Source organism: Bubalus bubalis, chromosome 5 (genome assembly GCF_019923935.1).
Source record: "Bubalus bubalis isolate 160015118507 breed Murrah chromosome 5, NDDB_SH_1, whole genome shotgun sequence".
NCBI classification, from domain to species: Eukaryota; Metazoa; Chordata; class Mammalia; order Artiodactyla; family Bovidae; genus Bubalus; species Bubalus bubalis.
This window is the reverse complement of record NC_059161.1, coordinates 36,804,610-36,831,139: the sequence shown is the minus strand read 5'-3', so window position 1 is coordinate 36,831,139 and position 26,530 is coordinate 36,804,610. Positions and strand designations below refer to the sequence as shown.

General features: G+C 55.1%; 1 protein-coding gene across 3 annotated transcripts in view; it reads right to left on the bottom strand.

Moving 5' to 3' along the window:
- Positions 1 to 1,078: 1,078 nt before the first annotated feature.
- The window catches only part of H6PD (hexose-6-phosphate dehydrogenase/glucose 1-dehydrogenase), a 39,388-nt gene continuing 13,936 nt past the window's right edge, over positions 1,079 to 26,530 (bottom strand). For 2 of the 3 annotated variants that reach the window (XM_044942964.2, XM_025285845.3), the window contains exons 2-5: positions 25,335 to 25,971; positions 23,776 to 23,893; positions 10,067 to 10,336; positions 1,079 to 8,822 (exon numbers count right to left, since the gene is read on the bottom strand). In XM_044942964.2, coding sequence (XP_044798899.2) covers positions 7,459 to 8,822; positions 10,067 to 10,336; positions 23,776 to 23,893; positions 25,335 to 25,971 — 2,389 coding nt within the window. In that variant the 3' untranslated portion in view covers positions 1,079 to 7,458. The remainder of the gene's footprint in view (positions 8,823 to 10,066; positions 10,337 to 23,775; positions 23,894 to 25,334; positions 25,972 to 26,530) is intronic. The other variant, XR_006641085.1, reaches the window with a different exon arrangement.

Here is a 26,530-nt window from a genome sequence, read left to right as displayed (position 1 = left end):
GAAGTGAGAATGGGGACAGACCTCAGCTTTGGGGTCCCCCCAGTAATGAGGGACGGGGGATCCTGGTGGGCTGCCATCTGTGGGGTTGCACAGAGTCGGACACGACTGCAGCGACTTAGCAGCAGCAGCAGCAGCAGCAGCAGCAGTAATGACAATCACAAAGAGAATCAAGGAAGACGAGGGGACAGCAGTGAAAGCCAGGTCCCCCAACCCCAGCCAGGCCCCCCGACCCCAGACTCTGTCCTGGCCCCCAGATTTGGTGGTAGCCGACAGGTCTTGACGACAGTTACCTCTTGACCGTCAGTGAAATGAGGTCTCCTGCCCGGGCTGTGGTGGCCAATGCTGTGGAAGTGGTGGACTCTTAGCGGTGCGTGGCAGCCACCTTGAGGTGTGGCTGTGTCCAGTGGATCAGAGGTGACCTTGGAGACCACTTCTAACAGAATGTGGGGCTAGAAGTGACTGGAAGGCTACTGAGAAGTCTGCTAGTGAAGAGGACGCGGACGAGAAAGACGAACTTGAAGAGGGGTGGACGGTGGACCTCCCAAATAAAGGGCAGATGGAAGGGTCAAGAACACGAGGAGCAGAGGCTCAGTGAGGACGTGAGCTTCGGGTCACCTCTGCTAATATTGCTCTGCTAACACTTCTGCAGTGGAGGGGACTGGATTGCAGTGATTTAACATTCATTTGTGTACTTTTTGGCAGTGTATGAATTCACTTATAACGAGTATGCATTATTTTACCAAAATACTGATGCTTCCAAAGGTGCCCCGACCGACACCCACCTCAGACATCACAGTGAATGCCCTCCAGGCGAGGCCTGCTCCAAGAGTGATCCGCCAGGTAGGCTGACGGGGAGATGACGTCCCTCAGGCTGCTTGTGAACTTAGGAAACCCAGTTGTCTTGCCCCCCACTGTCTCTCTCAGGAGCCCAAGGGACCCTCAAGCAAGTGGGGACTGGCTGGCTGCTCAGATCCACCTGTGATAGGTGCGGGGTAACTGGGTCTGCCTTGCCACACCCTCTCTGAGCACACACATGGCCCATCACACTCCGTCTCCCAGAAAAAATAAAGAGCAGGGATTTGGGGGAAACAATTTTATTGTTTAAAAAATAGATGGTACATTTGACATACAAAAAAGGCATTTTAAAAACTCTGATCTGAATATGTCTCATTGTCAGAGGCATCGTTAAAAGTGTCCAGTGTTTCCATAAAAGCCAGGAGCAGTTGCTCTTTCTGCAGAAAGGTGTGGCATGTTCATGCCATTGGCCGGGGTGGGGGGTGGGGGGTAGAGGAGGGGTTATGGTCATGGTCTCCCACCACCCGGGGGAACAAACAGTCCCTCCAAACTAACAGCTTGCCTGTCTCTCTTCCCTCCCGACAGAAATCCTGTTTGGATTTCTGTTTCCCCGCACAGGACAGAATGCATGGACACAACCCAGATTGCAACACACCATGATTTCAGAGCCCACACCCCCCATCCAGGGGGAGCCCCATCCAGGGCTCTTCCTGGCAACAGCTGCTAAGCACAGCACCAAGAAGGCTGGAAACCTTCACTTGGGCTCGGGAAGCAGTGGCTCTCGGAGCCGGCAGAGGCCCCGTGATGTCTGCTCTCACCCCGTCCTTCCAAACCAAGGAGGGGTGGGGCAGACTGTGCAGGTCATGTCTCAGAGATGCGCCTTCAGCCTTGATTACCAGCTTCTCCAGGGTCCTTTCCTCTTATACTCGAGTACCTCACACCATTTATAACGACCTTTCTAGACGTCCGTGGGGTACAGCTAAGGACCCAAACTGATGAACATACGTAGTTCTGTTTACACTTCTGTTTCTAAAGCTACCAGTCGCTAAACCATATTCCATGTGACTTTCAGTGAATGGAAGTGTATTTATCCCTTCCCATGCCAGAGGGACAGAAAAGATGCAGAGATTTCCTTTAGAACACCTGAGAGCAAGGGAAAGACCATCACGAATCAAGAACCAGCACCAATAAAAGCAGCATACTTAATTGAGATCTCCGCCCCTCCCCATCTACGGGACCCACGCAGGTACAGCACTGGCGTCCGCTTTACGAGAGATGGGCTCCTGGAAGTTGGCTGGAGAGGACAGTTCATCAAAGGGGTCATTCCCCCAACTCCTCCAGCTTGCTGTGAGGTCAGAAGTGCCTCCTCCAGTCTCAGGGCACTTTTCTCCTGCGCTGACAGTGCTCTTGAGTGTGCACCTTGCTTTGCAATGAGCTGAGGCATCCTTAAGAGCTCCTCACTCCGGCCCCACCTGGGGTGCTGACAGCCAGAGGCCAGAAGCCTGAACCTCTGGACAGGGGTCCCGGGATGCCCTGGAAGATGCACATCTTCCAAGAACACAGGCTGGTGTGGGTCCCCACGGGCTTCCTCTGGTGAAGATGCCTGGCACTGGGAAGGCCTCTAGAGCAGGAAGAGCAGGAAGCAGGATTTTCATCTCACATGGAGGTGACACAGTGTGCAGCAAAGGACCACAGAGGACACGCTGGTGCCCAGCTCCAACCTCCAGGTGAGCAAGGGAAAAGGACCACAGAGGACACGCTGGTGCCCAGCTCCAACCTCCAAGTGAGCAAGGGAAAAGGACCACAGAGGACACGCTGGTGCCCAGCTCCAACCTCCAAGTGAGCAAGGGAAGAAGAACCACAGAGGACACGCTGGTGCCCAGCTCCAACCTCCAAGTGAGCAAGGGAAGATGGACCCTGGACTGGCAGGCTGACGCCTGGGCCAACGCTGGCCCATCAGTGGGGCACAGTGTGGGGACAGGTGGGGTTCTTGAAGGAATGGATCCATGACCTCAGTCAAAACACTCAGGGCCTCCTCAAGAGCTGACCTCACTGCAGATCCCTCCTGATGCTGTCCCTGGGCGCAGACCAGCTGCCAAACAGGGATGAGGTTGGAGGACCCACCCTCTTCCTCATGGGAATCTCAACTGCCACGGCACAGCTGCAGCCTCGAGGGGAAGTGGGAGGTTCCCAGAGGGGAGGTGGGAGAGCTGGGAGAGGGATGCTCTTCAGTTCAGCGAATCGATAAGGGGGGGCGCGGATGGCCCCTACTGGGCCACACAGGCAGCCACCGCGAGACACAGCCGTCTCTCAAGCCTCGGCCCCGCTGAGTTTATCTTTTGTGCGGCGGGCAGACACCAAGCTCGGGGACCTGCCACCACGGCCCCCTCACCCTTCTGTCACCACTGGCCTTTCCTGTGACTTGTTCATTCTCAGACACAGACACACTGCCCGGCGTGGACTGAGGTCCGTGGGTCCCCGTCTGCTTAAGATAAAAATAGAGCTGGTAAAGCTGATGCAGAGGCTGCTTCTGTAAGACTGTGTGTATTTTTGTCAAGAAAAAAAAAATCTGTTTCTGAAAACTGACTTGTAGGAAACCGCCCCTTAAGTTTCTGCGGAAGCGTCTCCCTCCCTTCTCAGCCACACTGTCTGGTTCTCTACACAAATGGGGAGGAGGAAGGTCCCAGACCGGGGAGACCGGGCCTGCGAGCTCTGGAACAAGAGCCCCCAAGGGAGTGTTCTGAAATCCCGCCCGCTGGCAGAGCCTGGGGTGTGCTGGTCCCCAGGAGGCCCGGGACTGGGAAGAAAGCACTGTCGGCAGAGGAACGAGAAGTGGGGCAGGAGGACAGGACTGTCCTAACTTGCAGTTGGCAGGAAACTTTGCTCCAGGAGCAACATCAGAATCTAGCTTATAGCAGCTGGGAAAGTCCCTAAATCTCTCCCTGCAGCAATTGGTGATAAACCTGCTTCGGAGAGGAGGATGTGAGCCGGCCTCCAAGAGGAGGGGCTGGCCTCCTTTCACAGGCCTGCAAGGCCGCTCCAGCTGCCTGGACTCCGTCTGGGAAACTCTGGGAGCCGCACTGGGCTCCCTGGGAAGGAGGTGGTACCGCAGGATGGCTGGGAGCACATGTCTACAACTCTGCAGCCCACATCCAATTTAGAACTGGCCTGTTGTCATTAGACAACTCCAGTTTCAACTTCAAAATCATCAGTCAATCAGGATCCCTCTACCTCCTCACGGGGTTGTTGTAAAGATTAAACAAGACCATACAGCAGAAAATGTTTAGTACTGAGCCTGCCACCCTCTGTATAGAACCCATTACCCCTCTGTATAGGACACATCATCGCCGCTTCCAGAAGCCCTGGGGCTCTGAATGATGTGTCTTCCATCACCCTCTCCTCCCCTCCCTCGTGATGGGAGCAGTGAGCATCCCACCACAGAGGCTGTAGCAGCATCAGTTGAGACCAGCCTGATGCACGAAGCTGCAGGAACAGGAAGCCTGGGTACCAGTTCCAGAGTGCTCATGAGCATCCCTGTGTGAGCTGGGTGCCTGTGCTCCCTTCCAACACTTGGGACCTCGGTTTACACAACAGGGTAAAGTCAGATTAGAGCAGCATGTTTCAAACTATGGATCAGCTTGATTTAGTGAATTATAAGCAGTATTTTTTAAAAAAGAATTTTTTTTAAAAGAAGGTATCCAGAATTCTCAGGATGAGAATTCATTTATGGAACTTTTGCTTGAGATGCAGATTCATGCATGAGTCTGAGCGCTGACTCATGATGAAAAGTGTTTCTTGCTGTGGATCATGACCCAGAAAGTCTGAAAACCACCAGCACAGGATAGGAGAGAGAAAAGGGGAAGGGGAGCGGGAGGAAGTGGGAATATGACAAAGGGCTCCCAGTGGACTAAGCTGGTGTAACATTATGACAGCGCTTCCTAGATGGTGGGATGGTGGGGGGGAGCTGCGAGGGAGGTTCAAGAGGGAGGCGCATGCGTGCGTGCTCTCTGCAACCCCACGGACCGTAGCCTGCCAGGCTCCCTGTCCATGGAATTCTCCAGGCAAGAATACTGGAATGGGTTGCCATTTCCTTCTCCAGAAGATCTTCCTGACCCAGGGATCGAACCCACATCTCCCATATTGGCAGGTGGATTCTTTACCACCGAGCCACCAGGGACGCAGCACAAGAAGAAGGGGATATGTGTGTACAAAGAGCTGATTCATTTTGTCGTACAGCAGAAACTAACATTATAAAGCAACTGTACCCCAATTAAAAAACAACAACAACAAAAACCAGAGCACTTGATTCTGGGAAGGAAACCCTGGCACTTCCTGCCCTCGCCTGGCCCCTACACACGCTCTCCAAAGATGAAGGTGCATTTTGAGGCAAGGTGCTCCTCTCAGAACGAGACATGCCTGGCTCAGGCCCGTGGTAACTCGCTGTTACTCAGAAATGGTGACATCAGAAGTTTGCTGGCCCCTTATCCTGCAGCGACACTTGGGCACGAGCAGGTCCCTTTCTTTCTCACAGAAGAAGTTCCTAAGGAACAGATTGGGCAGGGGGAGGGGAAGGGGGGGTCCTCAGTGCTAGGGATACAGGGAGGCTCAGGAGCCGGGGGTGGGGGGGGAGAGATGAGCATCTTTGTGTCCAGACAGTAGGGGTGGTCTGAGGGCGCCCCCATGTGGCCAGATGTGACACCTGCAGCCACGTGTCCACTCCCACAGTCCACTCCCATCAGAAGCCTCAAAGCTAAAAACACTGATTTTCAGAAAGGGAGGAAACTTTCCCACCTGGGAAACGTGCTCTGATCGGCCAAGGTGAGTCTTCTGGGCATTAATACTGATGTCCTGTCTGGATGGGGTCTTTGGAGGCTGGGGGAAGCCAAATGTTAATGGGTACCTTTATGTGCAGAGCCCCCGGCCAGCGCCCACCTCACGGGCAAACATCTCCAAAGCAAGAATTCTTGTAAATTCTTGAAGAAGTATGAACAGCCTTGAAGAAAGTGCAAACAATCAAAAGTTGAAAGACACATTTCATGATGCTCCTTCTTGTCCAGGAAAGCCCTTGGTGTGACCTTGACACTTTGTATCTGCCTGATCTGATACAAACTGTGCCTATAAGATGGGGAAGCTGTTTCACACAAAACCCTGCTTTATCCTTCACTGATGTAACTTGGGCTCTGCAGAAAGCTGAAATTAAGCGTTTTGAGAATTTTCACTTTTTTATAAAAGAATTTTGTAGATGCCTCCTACCACTTGGGGGTTTCAGAGAAACAGCTGTTATTGGCCCAGGGCTTCTCAGGAGCACCCATTTACTCTAAATGAGAAGCTTGACCGGGACCACCTCCCCCAAGTCTGCAGTGTTGTGTTAGTGGTGAGGTGAGCGGTGGCAGGAGGGGCTGGCACACAAGAGGTCATTGCCTCCACAAGGTAGTGTGAGAGGGTGAGCAGCAGTTGCCCCTTCTCGGCACTGACAACCAGCGAAGGCCCTGGGATGGCGGTGGACTGCCACTGCTGATGTGGGCTGCAGCCACCCTGCCAGGGAGGCCTGGCTCCAGCTGGGTGAGGGTCAGAGCCCCTGGATGGTCTGGGTGCCCTGATATCATATCTCACTCCCCCCAGATGTTACCAAAAGAGAAAGATTTAACTGGATCTTTTCAGGTAAAACAAGAGGGGACGCTGAGAGCGGAAACACTCACTGGGGAAGTCCCGAGACAAAAGGATCTTCTTCAGTGTGGATCCCAGGAATGGTCTGACCAACTCTGTCCAGTGAGTTTCAGTGTTTCACGCACAGCTGTCTGGCTGTGGTGGCAGGTCCACGCTATCGGCACCCGCCCCCCACAAAAGACAGGCTCCAGCGGGGCCGAGGCTGGGGCCTAGCGGCACATGCCTGGGGCAGGGCTCCTCCCTGATGGAGCCGGGGAACCGGCGCCTCCTGCCATTGGTAAAGTCCACCTACTGAGAAAAGGAGCCCCACAGCACACTCGCAAGATTCCTGGATCCGTTTCCACATCCTAGCGTTTGTTGCTAGGGTGTCTGAGGGACAGCAAAGAAGCAGAGGGGGTGGGAAGACCTCCCTGGTGGAGGTCTAGGAAGATGGGACCTGAGATGCAGAGCAGGTGGAGGTGGCCCTGGAGGGGACAGGACAGCAGGCTGAGCTGGAGGCTGGAGAAAAAAAGGACGGAGGAGGCGGCAGCAGGTCCTAGCAGGCACTCGTGGCTCCAGGTGGGAACCTGGGCTCCAGCATCCACACTCTGCTTTTCTGCTGGAGGCAGTCCAAGGCTCCTGGCCCACAGGTACCTCCTGGTTAACCACCCCCCGACTGCACTCCTGCTCTGGCGGGGAGCTTTCAGACGGTCCTGTTTGCGCTGGTGGATGCCCACACGTAACTGCTGCAGGTCTTTTCTTCAAGTGGGCATTTCTCCCGACTTGGCTCTTCAAGAGCAGAGCTGCCATCTCTTCCTTGTTCCATGGGGACCCGCCACCACTAGACGGGGACTGTCACAGGATTGGGACAGGGTCTTGTCCTTCCCTGCTGAGGGCCTGACCCTGAGGTGTCAGATTCCAGAGAGGAAGTCACGCATGGGCAGGGGGCAGGACTGAGAGGGTAGAGAGAGGGTGAATGAAGGGAAGCACGGGGGTGAGCAAAGGGCCAAGGTTCCATCACCCCAGAAACGCATCATAATCCATGTACCACACCAGCTGGCCAGAGTCCGGCAGGACACCCGAGATGGGCCACTTCTTGGGCTCGTGGCCCACGCGGCTGACCAGCATGGCAATTTCACGCTTCATCCTGCCCATGACCAGCACGGCCACCTTCCGGGCACGGTTGATGAGGGGCAGGCTGAGGCTCATGCGCCGGTGCGGGCTGGAGGGGCTCGTGGTCAGCACCACCAGCTGCTCGCCGTCCAGGCCGGCGGGCGACTGTGGGAAGAGGGAGGCCGTGTGCCCATCGGTTCCCATGCCCAGCAGCACCAGGTCGAAGCTGCCGTTGGTCACAAGGGCAGAGATCTCCTCGGCATAGGCCTGGGCGCCCTGGTCCTCCTCGGCACAGAGCCGCTGGCGCCGGTGCACGGGCATGGGATGGACGTTGTAGTGAGGGACCCGCACGTGCTGCAGCAGGTGCGTCTGCAGGCCCTGGAAGTTGGACTCGGGGTCCCAGAGAGGCACGCAGCGCTCGTCCACCAGCCACAGGTGCGTGTGGGCCCAGGGGAAGCTGTAGTGCCCTGTGGCCAGCTGCTGGAACAGGGCCACCGGGCTTGAGCCACCCGAGAGAGCCAGGTGGAACTTGCCAAAGCGCCGCACGGCCCGCACAGCGGTGGCCTCGATGTCACCCGCCAGCCTGGTGATCAGCTCCTCGGGCCAGGCCGAGATCAGCGGGCTCTCTCGGTACTTGGCCCTGAGGACCTGGAAGTCACTGGGCAGTGGAGCAGAGTCCAGCCCCGGCACCAGCTGCTCCGGCAGCGGCTGGGAGAAGGACAGGTGGCCGCCGCTGAACTCAAAGTCCAACAGCTGCCCGTTCTCTGCTCCTCCTGGGTAGAAGCGTGGGACCTCGTGGGCCAGGCTGTCCAGCAAGGGTGTCCAGAAGACCCAGGAGGCCAGCAGGTTCTCCGTGGTGACAAAGGAGTCCTTCCGGCAGTGGAAGATGTGAGAGATGAGCAAGGAGTAGGCATCCTGCTCCCGCACAGGGCTGTAGGCATAGTAATCAGAGAGTGGGAGACCGAAGAGGTGCAGCCCGGGCCGGCCCTCTACTTCCTTCCAGCTGGCGGAGGGCAGGGCTGGCTGGAAGAGGTTCCTGCTGACCAGCACGGCAGGGCCGCCCAGCTCGCCGTGGCCGATGTAGAAGATGATCTGCCGGGGCGGGCAGCGGCTCTGGGCAGCGACCCAATGCTTCTCGCTCTGGACGCAGAACGCCTGGTTCTTGAACAAGATCCGCACGTAGCTCACTCTCTCGTCCAAGGCTTTGCCCGACATCAGGATGAACGGGACACCCTCCCAGCGGAGGTTGTCTATGTGAACAAGGATGCCTGGGGTGGGTGACAGGGGGACCGCGGGGGTGACGCTCCAGCACAGGAACCGGGACCTCCCGGCCGGCTCACCTTCCCCTCTTTCGTTCCTGCTGGCCACCCTCCTTTTCTCTGCTTCCTCCTCTGGGAACCTCTGGCCTTGCTATGCTAACCTCACCCCCACCTCTCACCTCTTCTATTATCTTCTCTTCCCAGTCGGTGCTCAAAAAGCAGCCTCATGGGCCACCTCGGACACCCATCGCCCTTGAGGGGCCTCTCAGCGCCATTGTCCCCAAAGGGGAGCTGGGCTGAGGGGCTCCAATTGGGAGATTCTGCGAGAAGTCTCATGGGGCAGGGGTGGGGTTGCAAGGTGGCACTGATGCTAAATGGGGGTGGGGGGAGGTATTCCTAGGGAAAGGTGCTTCCTTCCTGTCTGTAGAGCGCCGAGAATGTGCTGAGGCCGTCAGATATGGGGGGTGCAAGGGAAGGAGAGGGGGAGCCAGGCATCTCAGCCACAGGCTTGCAGGGAACCACTGTGCAGCTGAGGAGGCCTGCAGGGGGCCATGGCGGTGAGAGTCAGACGCAGAGCGCCCTCCAGACTGAGCTGCAAACCTGGTTTTCCCACGGCCTATCTCTGCGTGACCTTGGGCACGTTTCTAGCAACCTCGCGGAGCCTCACAGCCCCTCACCTTTAAGTGAGGATGACACCGACACCTCCCTGATGTGTTTGCACGGAAGGATTAAATGAGATGATGCGCATACAGCGCTGGCACGTGGTCAGCGCCCGACCAGCAGCCGCTGCTCTGCTGCTGGGGGCTGTGATGTCAGTGTCAGGGAGCCGGCCATGCCCACAAAGCTCTGAGCCTGTGCAAGTGCCCCAGTGGGCACCTGCCTGCCTGGCGTGCTGCGTGCCAGCCAGGTGTGCCCCCGGCCTGCAGCCTCTCTGGGGGCTGGATAAGCTCCTCCAGGGCAGAGCCAGGTCTGAGCCCAGCTGGGCGAGCCCTGGAAACATCCATGGACTGAACAGAGATCACCACTGAGGTGTCTGTCCCTCTGTCCAGAGGGAGCCAGCAGGTGACCTGCTGCTTTAGGCTGGCAGAAGGCCAGGGAGGCAGGGGCATCTCTCACTCGCCTCTAAGCACTTTGGTAAAATCCCACTTCCAGCCCCTCCCGACCCACCCTGAAGGGGTCTGTGTTGGGAGGACTGCTTCCACCTGGGGGTGGGGGGGCGGCCCAGCAGCCCGTGCCCAGCCCTGGGGGCCCACCTGCGAAGGTCGGCGTCAGGCTGTGGAAGCTGTCTGGCTTCTGCAGCTCCCTGCGCACCTGCCCGCTGTAGGCCTGATACTGGCCCAGCACAGCGCTGTGCCTCTGCAGGCCCCGCAGCGCCTGGAAGGCCTGGAGCTTGTGCTGCAGCACGGACTCTGGGCTGCTGACATTGACGGGCAGCTCCATGGCCACCAGTGTGAGGACCTCCGTCAGGTGGTTCTGCAGGACGTCGCGGATGACGCCGTACTCCTCGTAGAAGCTGGTGCGGCCTGGCGGGGGGGTGGTGCGGGAGGAGTCATAAGGACCGGGCACGTGGCTGACCTCTGCCTGTGCTTCCTGTGCCCACAGCCACACTCCCTAGTCTGAAGTGCCAGAGCAGAACAGGGCAGGAAGGGGGCGGGTGGCCCTGAGCCAATGAGACCCACCCCACCAGGAGGTGTCAGACCCCGTGGGCCTCTCCAGGCCTCTGCCTGGGGAAGGCTCTGGTCCCGGGAAGCTAGGCATCGCCGTGAGGGCCTGGGCAGCTTGCTGGTGCGTGACCCTGGGTGAGTCACCTGACTTTCAAGTCTCTGCTCCTCATCCTGCCATCAAAGGGGGCTCACTGTCACCCCCTACCAAGCCCACAAAGGTGCCAGGTCCTTGCCCTCAGCTTATAGTCAGGGGGAGGGGGGGAAGATGGGAGGGAGGAAAAGCCAATAAAGACATTATAGACAGAATTCATGGCAGAGGGTAATAAGGAGTCCGCTCTGAGACATGCAAGGGCAGTCCTGCAAGAAGCCAGGCAGAGACGAAGGGAGCTAAGAGAGGAAAAGCCTGAGGCTGGTCGAGCTTGGCTGCCAGGCGCCAGAAGAAGGGGAGCAGGAGGGCGAGGCTGGGAGGGCGGGGCTTGCAGGATGAGGGGCCAAGGCTGCTTTGTCTCCAGGCTCAGGGGAAGCAGTGCAGGGGCTGAAGCAGGAGATGGCAAGAGCTCCGCACAGTCATACCCCCCGGCCTGCTGTGGTGGGGGTGACCGCAGGAGACCACGTGGAGGCCTAGAGGCCGGGGGTGGGGTAGGGGCGGCAGGGGGAGGGGGGAGGGAGGTGATGCTGGGACCTGGGTGGGTGATGCTGGGACCTAGGTGGGGGGTGATGCTGGGACCTGGGGGAGGTGAAGCTGGGACCTGGGGGGGTGATGCTGGGACCTAGGGGGGGTGACGCTGGGACCTGGGGGGTGATGCTGGGACCTGGGGGGGGTGATGCTGGGACCTGGATGAAAGTGATGGGGTGCAGTAGCTGGAGAGGGCGGACGGCACTTCTGGAGTCAGAACTGACTGGACCCGCTGACCCATGTGGCACTAGAGGTAAAGAACCTGCCTGCCAATGCAGGAGATGTAGAGATGCGGGTTCCATCCCTGGGTTGGGAAGATCCCCTGGAGAAGGAAATGGCTATGCACTCCAGGATTCTTGCCTGGAGAATCCCATGGACAGAGGAGCCTGGTGGGCTATGACCCATGGGGTCACAAAGAGCTGGACATGACTGAAGCAACTTAGCATGCAAGCTGACCCATGCGGGCGAGCACCAGTGAAAAGGTGAAGCCAAAGCCAGCTTCAAGGACTCGGGGCGGTGGCGGGGGGAGTTGGCTCCTGGGAAGGTGTCTGCTCAGGCCTGAGCAGAAGACGGGCATGGTGACATTATCTGAGATGAGGGGACTGGGTAGAGGAAGGGGTTGATGGGAAACCAGGTGTATTTAAGCTTAAAACACACAGGTGGAAATGGCAGGTGGCCAGTGGATGGGGTTACCGAGAAGGTAAAAGAAGGTGACCCACAGAAAGAACACCGACCACAGAGCTCGGCAGTGGCAACAGCGCTCACTGCGCCTGGCACAGCGTGGAGGCGCCAGGCACCCCTCCTGTTACACCCACAGGGTCTGGCACGGCGGGTCCATGACCATGCCTGTCTACACGAGAGGAAGAAGTCAGAGGTCCAGGGCTGGGGTGAGCAGTCAGGAGCTGGTTAACCACACACGTCACACTTCCTCCTCCAGGGCTCAGAACCACCTCTGACTACCAGTGACTCAAATACATACAAGCCAGTGGTCAAACGCCACAACCCCTCACATGGCACGGCTCACATTCCGCTGACTTGCCGAGACTCGGGCCAATTCACAGCCTTACGTACAGAAAAAGGTGACATCACCACCGGAAGAGCAGCTGTTTATCGAAGGTTTGAGTGCGTCACCTGTAACATGGGATCAGCTCTGTCACCCAGCAGCTTCTGCTCGTCTTTCAGATCTTGGCTTCTAGGAGATTCTACCAAACTCTCGGCCTACCCTGCTGGAGGGCCCTCTCTTTGGCTGCTTCCCCTGACTCACTTGGTGCTGCCTGTTACTCACTCTTCCTGCCACCCTGATGCTCCGTCAGGTTAGGACTGCATCTGCCTGCTCCCTGCAGCATCTCACACATCAGATACAGCGCTGCAGTCACTCCGCAGAACGCTGTGCGGTTGGGAAGCTGAACACACACACCACCAGGGACCCACCTCGGAGGTTCCATGTTCAGAGAAATAAAGCCGATGATGTAATATAAATATATAAACTGCTTTGAAAATATAATATGACCAGGACAAACAGAATTTAAAATCAGTGAAAAATACAAGGGGAAATAAGAAATTCCATAGACAGGTTATACGGATTACGAAAGGTCGGGGGAAAAAAAAAGTCAGTTATTAGAAGACAGATCCATGCAGATTATCCTGAATGCAGGTTAAAGAGACAGAAAGACTCAACACTCACACTCACTCACACACACACACACACACACACACACAGCATGATTTTTCAAAATTTAACAGCACGTTTTCAGACAACTGGATCCACACAGAAACGAGAAAGAAGCATAGGGAAAGTCCACCTAAAACCTGGAATGTGGAGAAGAGGAACTGGGATGGGACTAGGGGAGGGACCCAAGGTTGGCAAGTTCACTGGCACCTGTCATATCATAGTTCTGCATATGTTACCTAGATTGTGTGGTGTGTGCACGTGCCTGCCCAGTCATGTCTGACTCTCTGTGATTCCATGGACTGTAGCCCGCCAGGCTCCTCTGTCCATGGAATTCTCGAGGCAAGAATACTGGAGTGGGTTGCCATGCCCTCCACCAGGGGATCTTCCTGACCCAGAGATCGAACCCGGGTCTCTTGCATCTCCTGCGTCGGCAGGCGGGTTCTTTACCACTAGTGCCACCTGGGATTGTGTAATCATTCTTTTTTTATCTGATCAATACTTAATTCAAACCAACACAAAGAAAAGGCCCCTGGTTCAGACCTGCCTGGCCCACCTGCCCTCGGGCCAGCTGGACGGTGAGCAGGGACCACCTGGCCTGAGTTCAGCCCTACAGGCCAGGCGTGGCAGTGGCGCCAGAGTCATGGGGCAGGAAGTGAGACCCACAGTCGGCTCCTGGGAAGGTGTCTGGTCCTCGGGAGCGGAGCGTGAGTTTGCAGCTCTGGTCAAGGAGGCAGAACCCGGGACACACAGGACAACCAGCCCGGCTGTTGCAGCCAAACTACCCTAAATGCCCCCAGCTGGGGAACCAAGGCTCAGCTCCTGGGCCCACAGGGGTCTGGTCTCCAAAGTCCTCACAATATGACTGAAAAGACATCAAGAAAAAGATAACAGATAATAGCAATAACGGCGGATGTGTATCAGTCCATTTACCCCTCACAGTAACAACATGTACAGAGGTCCTGCTATTACCCTCATTTTAAAATGTAAAGAGGAACTTCCCTGGTGGTCCAGTGGCTAAGACTCTACGCCCCAATGCATGGGGCCCGGGTTTGATCCCTGGTTGGGGAACTAGATCCCGAATGCCACAACTAAGCGTTCACATGCCGCGCTAAAGATCCTGCCACAATGAAGACCTGGCACAGCCAACCAAACAAATACATATTTCAATATGTAAAAAATAAATACAATGTAAGGAAATTGAGGTTCAGAGAAGTCAAGCAACTTGCCCAAGGTCGCACAGCTGGGAAAGGGGTAAAAATGAAATTGGAACCTAGGCAGCTGGCCCCAGGGGCTTCCCTGGTGGCTCAGCGATAAAGAATCCACCTGCAATGCAGGAGATGGAGGAGACACAGGTTAGATCCCTGGATCAGGAAGATCCCCCGGAGTAGGAAATGGCAACTCACTCCAATATTCTTGCCTGGGAAATCCCATGGACAGAGGAGCCTGGTGGGCTACGTCCATGGGGTCTCAAAGAGTCGGAAACAACTTAGCGACTAAACCACAACAAAGCAGGTCCCAGAGCCTGCCACTCTCACCACCTCCCAGGCTCCCTGTAACTTCCCACCCAAACAGCCGCACGGCAGAACAGGGCGCCTGGCATGGGCTGAGCAGCAGGGCTCTGGTGGCTTTCAGAAGTGGAGGCTGGTGGCTGAAGCAGGAAACCAAGCTGGGCTTTTTGGTTGGGTTGGGGGTCGACGCAAGGGGCCAGGGGCTCAGCACCTCACGGGCCAGGAAAGGTGTGAGGAGGACAAGGCAGGGCCGTGTCCCAGGTATGTGGGCCCACAGTGACCGAACCTTGTCATTTATACAGAGGACATGAAAAACAGGATCATTAAGTACAATCTCACGTGTACAAATAATTCAGATTTTTAAAATTGCTGTGCGTCTCAAAGAACTGTATGTGGGGGGCCGACTCTGCCCCTGAGCCACATCCTGGTTGGGGTGAGAAGCGTAAGCTAGAGGGCGGAGGTCCCGACACACAGGTCAGATGATGGATGGGGGTGAGCCTGGCTAGTCTGGCAGAAGCGGCCAGTCTGTGATTCGCAAGAGCAGAGATGGAGAACAGATGGAAAGGCCTTTGGAAAGGAGATTGAGGGGCTTGAGGAGCTATTAAAAGTCCTCGACCTCACCAGTTAAACAGTTACTGCACGATCCAGCAGCTCCAATCCTAGGTGGACACCCGAGAGAAAAGAAAACATATGTTCTCAAAAAACCTGTACACAAATGTTCGCAGCGGCCTTATTCATGACAGCCAAAAAGGAGAAAGAACTCAAATGTCCACCAACTGATAAGTGGATAAACAAAATGTGGTGAATCCATCCACACAGCAGAATGTTATCTGGCAATAAAAAGAAATGAAGCGGGTGGCACTGAAACATACACATCACCCTATGTGAAAAAGACAGCCAGTGGGGATCTGCTGTACAACAGAGGGAGTTCAACCTGCTGCTCTGTGATGACCTAGAGGGGTGGCATGGGGTGGCAGGGGGAGGGGACATATGTATACTTGCGACTGATTCATGTTGATCTGTGGCAGAAATGAACACAATATTGTAAAGCAATTATCCTCCCATTAAAAATAATTAATAAAAAAAAAAAAGAAATGAAGCACTGACACAGGTGTGGATGAACCTTGAGAACATTACGCTCAGTGAGAGAAGCCAGACCCAGAAAATCACATACTGTACATCCTATTTACACGAAATGTCTGGAATAGGCAAATCCACAGAGATGGGGAGTAAGTTTATGGTTTCCAGGGCTGTGAGGATGAGGGGCGCAATCAGAGGGTGGCAGCTAATCAGGGGTGGGGGGGAATACAGAGCTTCTTTTGATGAAAATGTTCTACAACTGATTGTAGTGATGGATGCACAGCTCTGTGACTATACCAAAGCCCACTGAACTCTACCCTTAAGTAAGTGAATTATATGATGGGGGCTCAGCAGTAGAGAATCCACCTGCCAGTGCAAAAGACTTGGGTTTGATCCCTGAGTTGGGAAGATCCCCTGAGATGGAAACGCCTACCTGCTCCAGTATTCTTGCCTGGAGAATCCCATGGACAGAGGAGCCTGGTAGACTACTGTCCATGGAGTTGCAAGGAGTCAGACACAACTCAGAGGCTAGACAACAACAAATGATATGTGAATTATCTCTCAATAAAACTCTTTTTTTATTAGAGGTGGAACCCTGAGAGAGGTGCTATGAGAAGATTAAGCCATCTACGATTTGCAAAATGAACAGAGAGGGGACCAGTGGGAATGAAGTCAATGAACAGCTTTGGCTGCAACTGAAGGAAGTAACAAGGGCCACAGCAAACAGTGAAGCATAGAGACACTGAGAGGATGAGGGAAAACTGCATGACGACTGGCTGGATCCATGAAAGGCCGTGCGGGGTTATGGTCTGCAGTCTCTGCAACCAGGCTGCATGGGTTCAAGGACCTGCTGTGCCTTCTTTTAGCCCTGTGACCTCGGGAAAGTGATTCTACGTCACATATAAAAGAGGACTGGCCGCAGTGCCTGCTCTGTGGGGCTGCTGTGAACATCAATGAGCTAACACATGCATGGGGCGTGGAGCAATACGTGGCATGCAGAAGGCACTGATACACACTGGCTAGCATTTTTATTATCACAGGGGCTGCAAGAGAAGGTCTGTCAGAGACAACTGACAACTCAGAGAACAGCCACTATTTGAAAATGAAGAAGATAGAGGGCTTTCCTGGTGGCCCAGTGGTTAGGAATTCACTAGGGGACACAGGTTTGATCCCTGGTCCAGGAAGATCCCCCATGCCGTGGAGCAGCTAAGTCCGAGTGCCACAACTCCTGAGCCTGCTCTCTGTAGCCCACGAGTCTCAACTACAGAGCCCACACCCTGAAACTACCGAAGCCTGCTCGCTCTTAGAGCCCGCGCTCTGCAAAAAGAGAAGCCGCTGCGGTGAGAAGCCTACACACTGCAATGAAGAAAAGCCCCTGCTCACTGCAACTAGTGAAAGTCTCACACAGCAACGAAGACCCACCACGGCCAAAAAAAAAATTAGAAAAGGCAGGCAGTATTTCACGAGAACAATGCAGTGGTAGTTTAAGTTCTAAATCTGCTGGGTCTGACATGGTGATATACATTCAGTGAAAATATCAGTATCTCAGAGGTAACTGGAGATTATAAGACCAGGGCTTGGAAAGGCAATGAATGCTGGACATAGACTAAATTCCATCAAATCAAAAATGAGACAGAAACTAAGATCTGGCTTGAAGGAGTTCATGTTTTAGCTTCCCAGGTGGCTCAGTGGTAAAGAATCCGCCTGCCAATGCAGGAGACAAGAGTTCTATCCCTGAGTCAAGTGATCCCCTGGAGAAGGAAATGGCAACCCACTCCAGGATTCTTGCCTGGGAAATCCCATGGACAGAGAGGAACCTGGCAAGTTACAATCCATGGGGTCACAAAGAGTCGGACACAACTAAGCGACTGAAACAACAAGATGGAAACAGGCTGCCAATTCAATTCTATCACCCCATCCATGGTAGACCCAACTTCAGAGAGGCTCAAATATGTAAAAATGTGTATCTTGGAATCAATGAATTGGAGTAGATTTAGGAGTGTAAAGAGGACAGTTAAAGCTTTGAGAGCAGATGAATTTTTGATGGAGAGAACACAGCAGAGTCTTAAAGAGTTCTGTTATCTGCTTACTAGTCATTAGCTCAGCAAATCCCTAAGTGGCCCTTTTCCTATTTTTATCCGCTCTCACTCCTGGAGAGGAGGCATTCTTAGGTTTACTACCCACTGTGTAAAAGAGAGCTTCCTTCATTCCTTAATTTCAAGCTTGGGGGTGGGAGGGGGAGTGAGCCTGTGTTCAGCACAGCCCATATATTTGTGGACTTGGATCCTTTCCTGCGGAGCTGTCTTTCCAGTTAAAGTGGAGTGATCAGGCCCATGGCTGGCACCTCATGGAGGAAAAGCAGGGCAGTAAAGCCCAGGTGGGGGCTGGTCCTCCTGACAGCACCCAACAAGGTGATTTTTTTCTGGTTACCACCAGTTATTGTGGACTGACTTTTCCTGAAAGAGACACATATGACTCCTAGTATCTTTCCTAGGTTGAAAATTGAGGGGTAAAATCCCACCGGTATGTGAACAAGGGGGACTTCCCTGGTGATATAGTGGATAAGAATCCACCTGCCAATGCAGGGGGCACGGGTTCAATCCCTGGTCGGGAAACTAAGATCCCACATGCCGAGGAACAACTAAGCCCGAGAGCCACACTGCTAAGCTTCCATGTCCTAGAGCCTGTGCTCCACAACAAGAGAAGCCACCGCAAGAAGAAGTCCATGCACCGCCACCAAGAGCAGCCCCTGCTCACCACTAGAGAAAGCCGGAGCACACCAATGAAGACCCACCGCCACCAAAAAAAACTGATTTTTAAAAATACGTGAACAAGGATAGAATAAAGCATGCATGTGCGTGCCAAGTCGCTTCAGTTGTGTCTGACTCTTTGTGACCCTATGGACTATAGCCCACCAGGCTCCTCTGTCCTTGGGATTTTCCAGGCAAGAATACTGGAATGGGTTGCCATGTCCCCCTCCAAGGGATCTCCCCAACCCAGGGATCAAACCCCCATCCCTTAAATCTCCTGCATTGGCAGGTGGGTCCTTTACCACTAGCGCCACCAACCAGCTTCATGGAAGACAATTTTTCCATGGACCTGGGGTGGGGGAAGATGGTTTCAGAATGATTAAAAATACATTACATTTATTGTGTGTTTTATTTCTATTATTATTACATTAGCTCCACCTCAGATCATCAGGCATTAGATCCCAGAGGTTGGGGACCTCTGGAACAAAGCACAACCAGATTGGACAACTGGGAGAAAAGACCAACTTGGCTCCTCAATTGTTCAAACACTGAACTCATTGGAGTCACAAGACTGCAGGTATGGGAGACCCATCACTCTACTCCTGGGTCATGTTCCCCTTCACAACCTCCCGGGCAGCACCCCATGCAAGGTACCCTGAGAAGAGCAGCTGCAAACCCACCAGAACAACAGGAACAGGGAAGATGGGGGCCCGATGTGGACAGAGTGTAGGAATGTCACCAGTGACGAATGCAGCTGTTGCGAATTTTCTGATAAACAGTCCAGTAAGATGTAAAAACAGCCATAAGGTCGTGCTGACCCATCTGGGCTAGTCCTTCCACTTCAGAAGTACACGTAAAGAAAAAATACTTCTTAGAACGCTCATTAGTGTTCTATAATTAGATAATGGTTGCTGACTATGTGAATATATTAAAAACTACTGAATAGTACACTTTAAAAAAGGGTAAATTTTACGGTGTGTGAATACCTTTATTTTTTTTAAAGCTCTCAAAGTACTATTTAAAACAGCAAAGAGTGGAAACAACATGCCTAATAATAGAACGACTCATATTCTGTGATATAAACAGGACTGAACAGAAACACAGAGAGACTGAAAGGGATACATTATGCAGGCTGTCAATACATGGAAATTTAAGTACATATATAAGTGTGAGAGAGAGAAAATATTAGGTGAAGAATGGACATAAGAGAGAATTGGAGATCAATTACCATCTTTATATAACCCAACACAAGTCACCTACAAGTCACCTGGTGCCCAGAGAGACTGAGACGCTGCTGCTTCCCCTCCCAGCCCACTTGGAAGGAGAACAGTAGTCTCCATTTGTAGAGCATTTCCATGCGCATTATCTGACTTAATCCTTAAAACAATCCCAAGGGAGAGGCAACAGGGGTGGCCATCACGGCAGAGGCTGCCGAACATGCAGCCTTCAGATCTTAGACCAGAACCCCCTCCCGGTTGTCTTCCTTCGGTGGGAGATTTGGACTTTCCCAGCAAAGCAAAAACAAAATGAAAAGCTGGCTGTGATCTCTACCAATAGGTTCTGGGACCGCTAAGAATAAAAATGGGGAGAGGGCCGAGGACAGAGCGAGCCCACGGGCTGGAGGCCCAGCAGCGGCTCTGGGCTCACCTTGCGGACACGGGGAGGGGCGCTGGCCCTGCTGAGCAAGCTGCCAGCATCCCCCTCCACTGCCCCCCCAAACACCAGGCCAGGAGACAGGACAGCTGTCATGTACCTGGAGATGCTGGCTGCCTCAGCAAGGGGTATGGAATGGTCAGTCCAACCCTCAGGGTGACCAATGTCAGAACAGGGAGCCCCCTGAAGCAGGGACAGCCACATGGTCCATAGGAAAGCTCCATCCTTCCTCTTGCCAAAAAAAAGGAGAGCCTTCCAGCCAGAGGGGAACCGGGGTGGCAGAGAGACGCCTGGGGCACCTCCCGACAGGAAGGCCAACTGCTGAGGGCTTGGACAGACTGAAGCTGAGGGCGTAGTGGTTAAGAACCTGGGTTATGGGGTGCCACAGACCTGGGACCCCTTCCCTGCACTTCTAGGTGGGGGGACGGCAGCCCGGCCTGACAGCTGCACCTCAGTCCATGAGGACAGCCCCCCTTCCAGAAGAGCCCATCCCCATAGCTGTGATGAGGGCAGCAGGGGTCACCTCCACACAGGGGCTAGTGGCCCAGACATGGTCACTCCCTGGAGGGCCCAGAGGGCTGCCTTGGGAGACCCCCCCCAAGGGAGTGGTTGGCCAGGGCTTCTGTGACTCTCAGGACAGGACTTCCAAGAGGGTGGCCCAGACAGGGTGAGAGGGAGCTGGGGCGGGCCTCCTGCTTCCCTCCCCCACCTCCTTTATTCCCCTCTCCTGTCTCTGCAGCAGCCTCGACTGCAGTGAACTCCTCTGGGCCAGAGGCTGCGGCAGGAGAGAAGAAAAAAACTCTCACAGCAGGGAGGGAGGCATGGAGCGAGGGAGCCAGGGGATGGGTTGGGGTGGGGCGGGGGGGTGGAGGAGACATCCAAACCCCCGTGCTGCTCAGAAGCCCCCACTCAGGGTCTGTCTGGGACCAGGCCTGGCCTGTAGCCCCCTCCCTTCCAGCACTTAGGCCACAGTCTAGGAGCAGGGTCCCTCCAGGGCCTCCTGGCACAGGAGTGAGTGAGGGGGGCGGGGGAGGGGAGAAGGCCCCCACACTCTGCCCTTCTGCTTAATGGCCAGACCCCCGGGCTGGGACTCCTGCCTGGATGCTTGCTGGCCGCACTCGGCCTCACTGCAGCACCTCGCCGGCTGAGCTCACCGGACAGCAAGATGCTGTGACCTCCCGCAGGGCAGGCAGTCTTTCCTCCTGCGGCTTCCCACCCCCAACCCCAGGGGGAGGCACAGGCACGGCCCTGGTCTGCTGGGCACAGCGTTACTGGCCATGGTGGGTGACTGCAGGGTCCCCAGCTCCTGTCCTCTCTCTCCAGCCTGAGCTTGAGTCCGGCAGGGCCCTGAAGCAGATCAGGAGGGGAGAGAGAGGACCAGTGCTGAGGACGCACAAGGCCCCTCCCTTGGGATGCAGAGAGCGCTTGTCCTTCTGGGCCCCCTAGGCCCAGGGAGAGAGACAAGACAGAAGGAGAGGGAGGGAGAAGCAGAAACAGAGGCAAAGGGAAGAGAACCCCCAGTTCTGGCTGTTCCCGAGGACCCAGATCCACAGCTGAAGGGGTGAGCACAGAGGCAGGGAGTCACCCCACCCTACACCATCAGGCCTGTGTGCACACCTGGCCAGGGAGATGCGGCACCCTGGACAGCTGCTGTGCCACTGGCCACCTCTGACAAGGAGAGCGGTCTGAACCAGCCCCACCCTGGCTGTGAGCCGCGCACAACGGGTGGGTCCCTGAGGCCTGCCCTGCTCTGGGCCCAGTGAAGCAGCATGTACTTGAGCTGGCAAAAATAAGACCCACTGCTTGGAACCCACACCCCGAAGGCAACCGGGCCGGTGCTTTGGTCCCACACAGCAGCCCTGAAGGCAGAGCCATGGGCCGCCCTCTGCTCTAAACCTCAGCCGTCACACTAGCATCCAAATCCAAGATTCTCCCTGCCATGGGCTTGCCACGGCTAACAGATCTGCTCAGGCCTCAGCCTACCTTTCTGTCTTCCTTTCTGCTTTCCTTTCTCTGACATTCAAAGGTACCTTTGCAAGGAAGGGCCTTTGCCCAGCTCCTGGCTTCATATAGATTCTACAAATGACATCAAATATCAAGAAGGATGGTTCCAACACTTTGGCCACCTGATGCGAAGAGATGACTCATAGGAAAAGACCCTGATGCTGGGAAAGATTGAAGGCAGGAGGAGAAGGGGATGACAGAGGATGAGATGGTTGGATAGCATCACCAACTCAATGCACATGAGTTTGAACTAACTCTGGCAGATAGTGAAGGACAGGGAAGCCTGGTGTGCTGCAGTCCATGGGGTCAAAAAGAGTCAGACAGGACTTGGTGATTGAACAACCACCACCAAGAAGAATGATGTGGCAGAGTGGAAGAAATAAGAAGCAACACCAATTGGTGACTCCAGACATCACGGGGTAGGACTGGGGAAGGGGCTGCCAGAAATGGGGGAGGAGAGGAGACCCAGTGTCACATCCAGGCAGAGAGGGGCTGGCTCCCACCCGCCCCCAGCCAGGTGCTTGGCACCAGATCTGTAGGTCATCTCTCTGCGGATGAAGCCAGGGCACGGCCCAGCCCTCACTCCTGCCAAGACAGGAGGCACACACAGGTCTCAGGTGGAAACCCACAGCCTGAGCCCCTGCTGAGGACAGGAGAGGAAATCCAGAAGGCTTGAGGAGAGCCATGAAGACCCACTACAGTGAGGAGGGCACCTTCTTCTCACACAGGTTCCAGACAGAGAAGCCCAGCTCCTCTTTAGGATGGCAGGGACCCTGGAGGCTGGCTCCTGTCTGGTACCCTAGCCCACTGTTCCTCCCACCTGGCCCTGACAGCACCACCTGCAATATTCATTCTGGAGTCTGTCCTGATATATATCCCCAGGTGAACCCATGAGGCATCAGGGGACAGCAGGCAGCTGGGTCCCCATGCCTGAAACCCCCCACACCCACCGAGAGCTTCTAGCACTAAACACACTTCAAAGGGGAAAGGGGAGAATGCTGAGGGGAGGAACAGAGCGGAAAAGAGACACAGACCTCCTGGGCCCCATCCAGGACCAAGGGATCTGGGGCCCACCTTTCTGCCCAGGCCCACACCGATGGGTGGGACAGTGGCCTAGGGCTGCAACACGCAGTTAGGGGATGAGCTGGCTGCAATGGTGCAGAGCCCGGGGCCGGAGCCAGACTGCCTGGACCGAGACCTGGCTACACCATATCCGGCCGTGACCTTGGGCTCATCACCAAACCTCATCCGTAGGTGGAGGCTAATAATAGCGCCCTTCCCATTTGGCTACTAGGGCCTCAGGACACGGTAAGAATTAGCTTTTATCATTGGGGTAAAAGAACCAAAGCTCTGAACACATACAGCCAATGCTCATGAGATGTGATGGGAGTCACAGAAAGCCAGGGCTCAAGGGGCACAGCTGCTGGTTGACACTCAGGATGAAAGCAGAGGGGGCCACTGCTGTAAGCAGAAGCCTGGGAGCCCTGCGCGCTGATGGTCTCCACCACCCTCAGCAAGGAAGCCAGCTTCCCTCCCAGGGTTTACTGGCAGCCAGCGTTTTCAGTGCCTGGGCCAAGTCTACACAGCCCAACTACACGCTCCCTTAGGGCAGCTGTCACCATCCGGGGCTTGCCCGCGGGCACCCTGGGGTATAGCATGGCACAGAACTGGGCACACGCAGGCTCTGAAAGGAGACCGCACACCAGCAAAATCTTCTCTCTAAGCAAGCACTGGAGGAGAAAATGGCAACCCACTCCAATATTCTTGCCTGGAAAATCTAATGGACAGAAGAGCCTGGCGGGCTACAGTCCATGGGGTCTCACAAGAGTTGGACATGACTTAGTGACTGAGCATGCACGCACGCAGCACTGGCCCTGACGCAGGGGCCAGGTAGACCCTCCAGCCCTGTGGGCCGATGCCAAACCACTGATGCAGGGCAGGGACCGCTCACGCACCTTCTGCGTCCAATGTCTCCTTCATGACGATCTCCACCCGCTCCACGTGGTGACGGTTCCAGAGGCTGTCCAGGGCTGCACGGTTCTGGTCTCGGAAAGGCAGGATCTGGGCCACTACCTGCCAGGGAGGAAGACTGCAGAGCTATGGGTTTCTCCTGGAACCAAGAGGGAATCCTGACCCCACGGAAGGGCCCACAACCTCTCTATCCCACTCAGAGGAGACACTCTCGAGAGCAACAGTCCCCAGATGCCAGGCCTTCACAGCCCAGTAAGGACTCGAGAACCTCTCAGTGACCTCCACAGGGTTAGCAGCCTTTTTCTTTTTCTTTGCCAAGAAAGAAAACATTTAAGATTCTCTACCTTCTATTGATGCTTCTGAACTGTGGTGTTGGAGAAGACTCTTGAGAGTCCCTGGGACTGCAAGGAGACCCAATTAGTCAATCTTAAAGGAGATCAGTCCTGAATATTCATTGGAAGGATTGATGCTGAAGCTGAAACTCCAATACTTTGGCCACCTGATGGGAAGAACTGACTCACTGGAAAAGACCCTGATGCTGGGAAAGATTGAAGGCAGGAGGAGAAGGGGACAACAGAGGATGAGATGGTTGGATGGCATCACCGACTTGATGGACATGAGTTTGAGCAAGCTCCGGGAGTTGGTGATGGACAGGGAAGCCTGGCATGCTGCAGTCCATGGGGTTGCAAAGAGTCAGACACGACTGAGAGACTGAACTGAACTGATCTTCTGTTACCATCCATTTTTAATAAAGAAAGTTATTTTAACACTAAAAATGGAACAAGAAAAGTTTCAAATTGAATACCATCCAGTATTTTTTTTTTCTAATTTTCCCCTAAACAAGTGAAAACCTACCAGGACAGGCACTGGTCTAAGGGCTTACCTTTGGAACACTGCAGCTCCAACCCCATGGAACATGATGACCCCCATGTGGCCCTTGGCCCATGGCCTGGTCAGGGCCAGAGAACACACGTGCTTGTGTGTTCTCTGCTCTGGTTTCCAGCAAGAGGTGTCCTGAGGGGCCCTGAGGGTCTGTTCAGATTGAACTGGCCAGCTGACCAGCCTCACCCAGGAGGCCAGCCCCTTGCTTCACCACAGGGCCTGGATGAGAAGCAAGGACTCAAAGAGTCCCTATCCTGTTTTAAGATCTCGTTACCAGGCTTCTGGCTCAAAACAGAACCCGGAAAGGAAAAGGTATTGAGAAAAGGCAGATGGGTGCGGAGTAACATGGTTAATTCGAATTCTCACAGCATGCCCACCCAAAAGCCGGGCCCAGACCCGAGAGTCTCAGGGCCCCCTCAGTACAGAACACAGGGCCAGGCTGGGAAACAGAAGCCATGATACACAAAAGAACAGGATGCATGGACAAGGGCCAAGCAGTCCTGCCGTTGCCACTCGCCTCCTGCCCAGAGTCAAGATGACCATGGGAGCCCAGATCTCACAATGCCTTTGGGGCCAATTCCACAGTCAGTGGTGCTACCTGGAGGGTGGCATCTTACCTACCCCAGCTCCTCCACCCTATAGGCTCCGGGCTGCGGCTCACCTGCTTGCCCAGGTAATGGTCCACCCGGTACATCTCCTCTTCCCGGAAAAAGCTCCCCAGTTCTGTGGCCAGCTGTTGGGCGGAATGGAGGTCATGGCCAAAGGGTTTCTCGAGCACGACGCGCAGCCAGGCACCGGGGCCTGGCCGGCAGCTGCTGTTGATGTTGCGGGCAATGTCCACGTAGGCAAAGGGCGGCACCGAGAGGTAGAAAATTCGGCCGGTCTCCCGGAGGCCTTCGTGCTCAACCTGGGCCTCAATGTCCTTGCTCAGGGCCAGGTAGTCCTCGGGAGTCTTCAGCCGGCGGTACTTACTCAGCTGCTGGAACTGAGCCTTTAGTTCAGCACAGTGACCCGAGGCCATATCCCCAGGGCAGGACAGGGACTCCAGGACCTTGGCGATGACCTCCTGGCCCTGCTCGGTGCTCGTCAGAGCAGTCCCGTGGAAGCGAAAATGGTGGCCCTTCTCCACCTCCTCCAGATACAGATGGAACAGGCCCTGCCACAGGTACTTTCTGGCCAGGTCCCCGGTAGCTCCCAGCAGGATGATGGAGACCTGTCTGGGGAGATCCTGGGCTTGCAAGCCGCTGAGCAGGGCCATGCACATAGCCGCCATGAGCATCTTCCAGACGCCTGGGCGCCTAGGAAAGACAGAGAAGCAACGAGGAAGGATCAGACATGGCTCGGTGGCTGCGATGTTGTGGGGGAACACATTCCTAGGTTATCAAACATTTCCTTCCTGGCAAGGAACAGCCACCTGTTTCACAGGGAAATGTTTCAGTCGCACAGCTTCCCTCTCCCTCCTCACAGCCTGGCTTCTGTGCCAGGCAGCCAGTGGGCCGGGAGCCTGCCCTGTAAGCAGAGATAACGCCACTCGCTGGAGGGGGCCCGTTCTGTGCAGCAGCGGCAGCCCCCAGGGAGGCCCCAGCGTGGTCGTGCGCTTGGAGCCGTCCACTCTATGACCAACACCAATCTCGTCCACAAGCACGGGTGGCCGGGGTCATCAGAGCAGCAGGCCATGGTCTTAGATGACGACCTGGAGATGGGGGGGACATTGTTGCCCCCTCACTTCTCTGTCGGCTCTTCCCATATCTATTGGGCTCCAAGCACAAAATGACCACTAACATTTTTTTTTTTTTTTTGGCCACTCGGCATGCAGGATCTTCCCTGACCAGGGACAGAACCCATCCCCCCTGCACT